The sequence below is a fragment of the Trachemys scripta genome, chromosome 3 (assembly GCF_013100865.1).
Source record: "Trachemys scripta elegans isolate TJP31775 chromosome 3, CAS_Tse_1.0, whole genome shotgun sequence".
In the NCBI taxonomy this organism is placed as follows: Eukaryota; Metazoa; Chordata; order Testudines; family Emydidae; genus Trachemys; species Trachemys scripta.
In genome coordinates, this window is record NC_048300.1 from 67,751,639 (window position 1) to 67,759,924 (window position 8,286).

The 8,286-nt window shown below is 42.6% G+C and overlaps 1 protein-coding gene across 2 annotated transcripts in view; it reads right to left on the reverse strand.

The window, feature by feature from the left end:
• Positions 1–7,179, reverse strand: part of EFCAB2 (EF-hand calcium binding domain 2) — a 37,693-nt gene extending 30,514 nt beyond the window's left edge. The window contains exon 1 of one of the 2 annotated variants that reach the window (XM_034764991.1): positions 7,075–7,154. In XM_034764991.1, the coding sequence (XP_034620882.1) occupies positions 7,075–7,127 (53 nt within the window). In that variant the 5' untranslated portion in view covers positions 7,128–7,154. Of the gene's footprint in view, positions 1–7,074 lie in introns of both variants that reach the window. The other variant, XM_034764990.1, reaches the window with a different exon arrangement.
• Positions 7,180–8,286: the final 1,107 nt, after the last annotated feature.

The following is an 8,286-nucleotide window of genomic DNA, read 5'->3' on the forward strand; positions in this document are numbered from 1 at the left end:
CCGACTGACCCGGCTGACCCGGCTCCCCGCCGGCTGGGGTCCCCGCTGACTCGGCTCCCCGCCGGCCGGGGTCCCCGCGGGCCCGGCTGACCCGGCTCCCCGCCGGCCGGGATCCCCGCCGGCCCGGCTGACCCGGCTCCCCGCCGGCCGGGATCCCCGCCGGCCCGGCTGACCCGGCTTCCCGCCGGCCGGGCTCCCCGCCGGCCCGGCTGATCCGGCTCCCCGCCGACCGGGCTCCCCGCCGGCCCGGCTGACCTCCCGATTTTCCCGGACATGCCCGGCTTTTGGGGATTTCCCCCCGGACGGGGATTTGAGCCCCCAAAAGCCGGACATGTCCGGGAAAATCCGGACATATGGTAACCCTAGTAGTATTACTTGAAGTTACACATGTGCTTAAGTGGTTTGCTGCATCAGGGCCTGAGCACTGTACTGATTCTACATGCTCTGAGAAGACCTAAAGGACACAGGATTAGATCCTCAGATATTTAGGGACTTAATTCCCATAGATTTCAATAGGATTTGGGTGCCTAAATACCTTTGAAGTCCTAGGCCACAGTGCTTAAAATTTCAATAGAAGCCAGCAGCCTGTCTATGCTTTGGCTCCCAACATTGCTAAATGAGCTCTGGTCTCCACTACAAACTTATATTGGTATAACTATGTCACTCAAGGGTGTAGATTTGGGATGGGGTGGGGAAGAAACACACCTGAGCAATGTAAGTTTAGCCGGCATAAGTGGTAGTGTGCACAGCGCTATGTTGGTGAGAGGGCTTCTTCCGCCTACATAGCTACCACTGTCTGTTGGGGGTGGTTTAATTATGTTGACAAGAGAGCTCTCTCCCGTGGCTACACAAGTGATCTTACAGCAGCGCAGCTGCATCAGTACAGATGTGCTGCTGTAAGGTCTCTAGTGTAGACATAGGTAACACACATGTGGAAGGAGCCAGAAGAAGGTATGTGTTACACTAATTTAGGCTACCTGTAGTCAGTATTGCCAGCTCTTGTGATTTAATCATAAGTTTTGCAATATTTAGTGCTTTTCTTAAAGTCCCATTTCCTGGAATCAGGGCATTAAAACAGAAATTCAGATTTTATTTTAGACACCCCAGTAACCTAGCCCAGACCCGAAGAGCTCTGTGAAGCTTGAGTGTCATTTCCACCAATAGAAGCTGGTCAAATAAAAGATATTACCTCACCTCCCTTGTATCTCTGATTGAAAAAAGTAGTACATTTCTAGCCCTTCATGTTACAAAGAAAAGCTGGGAAATGGATGTAAGAGTAACCTACAGGATCAAAATCCAGAAGCAAAGAACCACCACCCGGGGTTATTTTTGGCTTAAAAATTATGATTTTTTTTTTTTTTAAAACCTCATGATTTTGGGATGGGATCTCACTCATGTCCGTGTTGGCAATGTTCTGTATTTGATTTTAAATGTAATGTAATCCTATATATGAAATGTTAAATTGCAAAATGCAGGTAGGGGAATGAAGTTGTCAAGGGTGAATACATATTTCAAACAGTAATCAAACTACCAAAAAAAGCAATTGATAAACATTGGAACAAGCTACTAAGGGAAGTGGTAGATCCTCCATGATTTGAAGACTTCAAATCAAGACTGAATGCCTTTCTGGAAGATATGCTTTAGTCAAACCAAGTTATTGGGCTCAATACAAGTTGTTACTGGGTGAAAATCTTTGGCTTCTGTTATGCAAAAGGTCAGATTAGATGATCTATTGGTCCTTTCTGGCCTTAATATCTATGAATCTTAACTTCGCTCTCCCCCCCGCCCCTCCCAGACCATCTTTATTATATCAGAAAGACTGATCAATTACATGACATTCCCATAAAGATATAAGGATGTTCAACACTTGCCTTTTATATGATTACTGAAATCCCACCTGGAAGAAGAAAAGAGACCTATTTTCACTAGTTCTACATTAGGCTCTAGTAGGGCACCATTTGACATATTGCTTTCAGGTTCTTACAACAGCAGCATTAACCTATGCAATGTTAAAGCTTGGGAGCCTTGACATGTTATGTCAAAGTGTAAAGAAACCATCAGCACAAAAAAAAAGAAAACAGATTGAATTAAGCAGCATGAAAAGGGAAAGAAGCACAGAATGATAGAAGGGAAAATACATATATTGAGAAACAGTGGAGAGCAAAAAAAAAAGGAATAATAGAATCAGCTGAGTATAAAATACATTTTCAGAAGACCATTAGGAAAAAAAATAGCAGTACAATAAAGAAACAAAATAATCGATAATGAGAATAGGTATAGATTATGGTCCTGATCCCACACACATTTATGCACATGCATAACTTTACTCACACAAGTAGTCCCATTAACTTCAGTGAGACTATTCTTGTGAATAATCATTTAAGTTAACAGGATGACTTGTGCAAGTAAAGCTCAGCACGTGCACAAGAATTGGCAGCATTTGTTCCTATACTGTCTCTTGCTGTGTACATCCATAAAACACAGACTCAGGAACTTAAAACTCATGAAGAAAAAAAGTTTAAAATAATAGGCCCCAAAGGAAGCACTAACCATGAAAACTAGTAGAAGCCTACAACAAAGAATTTCTGGGAATACCCCAAAGGCTAATTTGGCAATGCAATTAATGTTACTGTGCTCTCTGAACCACAATATACACACTGCAATTTCTATTTTATACTGTAGAACACAGGTTATTTGGTTACAAACTAGGGCCAAGATTTTCAAAAGCGACTAGTATAACTGGCCAAACTCAGGAGTTTTGCTTAACAAGTAGTTTCAGTATTTACAAATTTGCTTTTGTACTAATTTGGACGTTTTGTTCTGAAGACTCCAAGATATGGCAATCCTAAAACAAAATATGACATCCATATTCTTGTCAGTTTTATTGCTGTTATTGAATGAATAGCAGTCATGAAACTGACAAGAATGTCAATTTCATTCAGCTGCTTCTTGGCAGGGAGTCAAGGCTTTCAGCTTTGCTATGGTCCCTGTCATGGACCTGGAAGTCTTAGGACTGGCTCCTAGGGTCTGTGGCAGCCCTGCAATGTGGGCTTCCTAGTGTTTCAGCAAAAGTTTTATCAAATCTGTAATAGATTTGGCAAACTTTCACTTCAGTAAGTCAACATTTTCTGACAAAATGAAGTTTCATTGTAAGATTTCCATCCAGCTCTAGCAACTAGTGATCTTAGATGCCTCAATTCTGAGAGCCCTAATTGATTCCTACCTAGAGTCTGCAGAAACACTTCATCTGAAAGGGGAGCAAACCATTCCTGTTCATCTCAGCATGGGATTAATTCTGAAGACTAATGAGGCAAGTCACTTCACCACACAGTTTCAGCTCATCATTGGTAAAAAGGAAATAATACAAGGGCATTATGAGGAATAGCAAATGCACAGTAGCACATCCTCACTTCATGGGCCTCCCCTCAGATCACAGCATTGCATGGGGGTTTTAGCTCTAGTACTACCTACTGGGGCTCTCCCTTGGACCTGTAATAGCCTCTATCTTCTCCTATCTCCCCCACTAGGTGTTCTGTGGCTTGGCCCTCCAGCCAAGTCACATAAAAGTCTATACCCCTTCAAGGGTAGCATAAATAAGTCCAAACAAATCTTCAAAAATAACAGCCCTTCCACCCCTCTCAAGCCTCATGGTAGCTCCCTTGTTAGCTCTACCTCAAGGTTTCACTTGCAAGAGCTATCTTGCTTCTGTAGTATGCATTCACCCTCATTTCCTGTTATGCACTTCTCCATACTAGAAACAAATCTCTTCTACACAACTATACTCCCTCAGTCTATTTATAAGACCTAGCTAGCTCCATCTGCTCTGGCCAGGAGGCAATTATTTAATTACCCACCAGGTGCAGAGCAGGTATAAGTTCTTCCCCTTGCTTTGCAGGTGATAGGAGTTAAGCTCCATCACAGCAGGATTTTCACAAATGCTAAAAAAGCAAGTTAGGTGCCTATCTCCTATCAATTTTCAATGAGAGTTAGGCACCTAACTTACTTAGATACATTAGAAAATCCCACTGAATGGCTGTAAAGCTCTCTACTTAGATAGGCCCCACTACTGTATTATCTGGGCACCTCAAAATCTTCAATGTATTTATTCTCACAATCCTGTGAAGTAGGAAAGTATTTTCTCCATTTTACAGATGGGGAACTGAGGCAGAGTGACTAAAGTGGCTTGCCCAAGATAACACAGGAAGTTTAAAAATGCAGGGAACTGCACCTACATCTTCCAAGTCCCAAGTTAGTGCCCTTAACCATTGGACTATCCTTCTCAAAGGAGATATTATTATTCTTAACTAGTCCTATTAGAAATAACATTCTGAATGATGTTCAAAACTTGAGAAAACAAAACTGAACAAAAGGTGCAGGATTTCTTCAATATCACCATGATTTGTCTTCAGAAAAATATTCTCACTGTGAAAATTGTGCAGAATGCCAGAGCATTAATAACATTAGCCACACAATCCACCAGGAATTCTGACCTTCTCCTCTGTCTGGTCTTATATTGCCAAAATGGTGCAAAACCCCAATATCCTATTAAATGATGGCCAGAAAGACATGGAGCCAGAAATGTCCCGTTACTGTTAGTTGGCCAGGACACTAGCTAGACCTTTTTCACTCAACTTTCTCTAGGTGGTAGTATGGGTCATTAGCTAAACTTCCTGATTTTTAATCGTGTACCCTGAGTTCTGTTCCCAGTTCTGCCACTGATATGCTGTGTCACTTTGGGCAAAGCTGCTTAGCTGGTCTGTGCCTCAGTTTCCTTACCTGTAAAATAAGAATAATAATCATACAACTTAAAGTGCTTTTACAGAAAAGGCTAAGTATGGATGAAAACCATTACATAAGAACTAAGTATTGTTATATTAGAAGATGTGGAAATATTTTGAGACTGAATTACTGCATCTCACTCTACCAAATTACCTGAGCCAGAGGTCTACCCACAAACTACACATGCTTCAACATGCAGCAGCTAGTCCGCTGGACAGACCAATGAAAGTACATCACAATACTCTGTGTGCGACACTGGCAAATTCCAGTTATTATTAAAAGTCCTGGTCCTTATCTTTAAAGTCCTATGCGTCTAAATGAGGGTCAAGCTACTTCAAAGGCCCTCTTCAAGTTACCATAGTAGCTGCTTCAACATGAACACTGGCTGATACAACCCAGATTCTAATTTGCTGGTGAATGCTCAGTAAGTAGAAGGCTCTGAGCTGTAGAATCTGTTATGAGCAGAAATCAGGATGAGACCAAGTCTTACTACTTTCAGATCATGATGCAAGACTTCTCCCTTTTGGTAGGCATTCCCCTAAGATTTATGCATGAAGTGGCCCTGACTACAAGAACAAGTGAACTATATAGATTTAATTACTCATTTATTAGTCCCATAAAACTGAATAGAGGGAGAAAAAAAATCAGTTCTTTATTCTGAAGGTTGATGTTTTTTCTTAATTTATGTATGGTGTCTACATATGACAGTGATGGGTTCCTTAGAAATACATATAACAATAATTTCCAACTTCTCATCACAGCTATTAACAACAAATATTTCTGTAGAACTGCTCTATTGATCATACCGTTTTTCTTAATTAACAAACGTTACATTGTTCACTACTGAAATCTGATTATTTCAAATACAATGTTTAGAGTTTGCAAATTATGAATAACAACTGTTATTAGTAGGGAGTGAAAGGAGGAATAAGGGTTAAAATAAATAAAAATATTGAGAATTATGGGAAATCAAATGTTATTGCTCTTTTATCTTGGGATATAATGAGTTTAGCATTCATGATGTTTGAATATTCTTGTTATAAATCATACTTGTGGTCCATTAAACATAGTCTTTGTTAATGCCTCCTATACTGAAATACCATGAACATTATCACTTCATTTAATGATATCACACTGATGACTTTTTCTTGGCAGTGGTGACTAGCTATATTTGAAAATGAAATATAACAAATTGTACAGACAGAACAGCTAACTGGTTGAAACATCTGATTCCAACTACTTAGATCCTCTGGAAACACAAAGTCAGATCCCAAGAGGGGATTGGTTGTTTGTTCATCCAACGTAGATAAATTAAGTTGCATACAGTTTACTGTGAGTGGCTTTCTGCTGTGGTAAAACAAAACCCCTGTCTACTCTCCACGGTCATTAACAATCCCATGACACTTTTTGTAAGGTTTGCCCTAGAGTACTTGGCCAAAAGTAATCCCCTTCACCTCAGACAAATACACTTCAGTGGTAGATGAATTATTTTCACCATGTACGGTACTGTATATAGTATCAGAGGGGTAGCCGTGTTAGTCTGGATCTGTAAAAAGCAACAAAGAGTCCTGTGGCACCTTATAGACTAACAGATGTATTGGAGCATAAGCTTTCGTGGGTGAATACCCACTTCGTCAGATGCATCTCACTCTACTGTATATAGTTTGTTAAATCATTTTATGAACTAAGGTGATATATATAATAATTATTATGGTAACAAAGCCCTGAAAAGGGCAAGATTGTTTTTATTTAGCAAACCAGGAGTTTAACAATGACAAACTGACCGAGACCATAAATCCAAAAATTAAAACTATAAAGACAGGTTTCATCCTTGGTTCACATGTGAGCTGATATTGGCTTTTAATTCTGGACTGTGAACTCCCTGAAGTTAGTAATGATAACTATAATATGATGCATCATGACAGGAAACAAAAGCACAGTGGCTGGATAAAAAAAAGGGGGGGGGGTTTGACATTCTTGACCCCAGCAAAGAATGTGAAGAAACAAACATACCAGGGTGCTCCTTCCATGTGTTGGTCTGGGCAGGTTTAGTCTTCCTGCCTTACACCATCTCCCAGTGTCCCTGTGCACCACCTTCTGCCCTGTACCATCTCCCAGTGTCCCTGTGCAGCACCTCCCTGCCCTATACCATCTCCCAGTGTCGCCACAGTATCTTTGCCCCTCCCTCGCCTCCGGTTCCGGCTCAGGGGGGGTCTCTGGGCTTTCGAGGAGCCCGGGAGTCAGGGGGTGTTTCTAGCGCTGCCGGGGCCGCTCTCTGTCCCTGCGGTTTCTTACCCGAGGCGGCTCCCTCCTTCTCCTCCGCCATGTCGGCCCCCAGCCGTAACCATGGCAACGCGGGGCGCCGCGTGCTCCTGCCGGCCCGGCCCCGCCCGCGCGCTCCCAGCTCCGCCAAACCCCGGCCCGGTGCCCGGCAGCGCCTCCCCTGCTCCGCCCCCAGCCAAACCCCGGCCCGGTCTGGTGCTCGGCAGCGCCTCCTCAGCCTGAGGGGCGGACGCGGAGGCACCGTCGGAGCCCGCTGCTGACAAGACCTGGCCCCGGGGCGGCAGGAGGCTCCACTCGCCCCTCACCCGGCTCCCCCGTCCTGGGGAGGCGCCCACACCTTGCAGCCCCCCCAGAACCGTGTGTGTCGGGGGTGGGGGGAGGGAAGCCAGACGCGCTTGCGGGCCTGTGTGCTGTCAGGCCGCATCGAGTAGGCTCAGCTAGGGCCCTGGCCCGCGCTAACCCCCCATTTCCTGGTGATCCTCTGAGCGCAGCCTCACGGCTGTGAATCATAGAATCACCTTAGAGACTAACAAATTTATTAGAGCATAAGCTTTCGTGGACTACAGCCCACTTCTTCGGATGCATACAGAGTGGAAGCATTTCCACTCTGCTTTCAATCAATCTGAAGTTGATTTCAGTAGTAAGCAATCCCCCTTCATTCTGTCTGCAGCATAAGTCCCTAATATATGAGTTTTCTATCAAGAGTTCCTTCTCCCCGTAAAATGTTTGCTTTTGGGGTAGCCTCCCCAAATGAATAATGTTGTGTTGTGAATTATACAATCTTGCCCTTTCGCGGTATCAGTTTTTACAAAATAGCATTTAGTAGCAATGAAAGAAATCTCCATCTATGCATCAAACAATTAAAAGATATTTTATTCTTAAAAAAAGAAAAACAGAGATAGCTAAAATATTCTATATATCCACTGACATTGAGGGGAAATCCAGATTGGAATTTTGACTGAGAACTTAGACATGTATGCAATTCATGTTTTTTCAAACTCAAAATCAACTGTGAAAGTTGAAAAATATAAAATATAGATAAAAGAATAAAATTAAGCTGCACTGAGAGTGGTGTGTCATTTGTTATTTTGGAGTATTATTTTTTTTAAATGAGAAAACAAGATTATTTAGGAATATTAATGTTTAAGTCAAGGATTCACTGAGATGCATCCATAGTATTCATGTAGGATTTCGCATCAAGCACATTCATTATGAAAGTCCCAG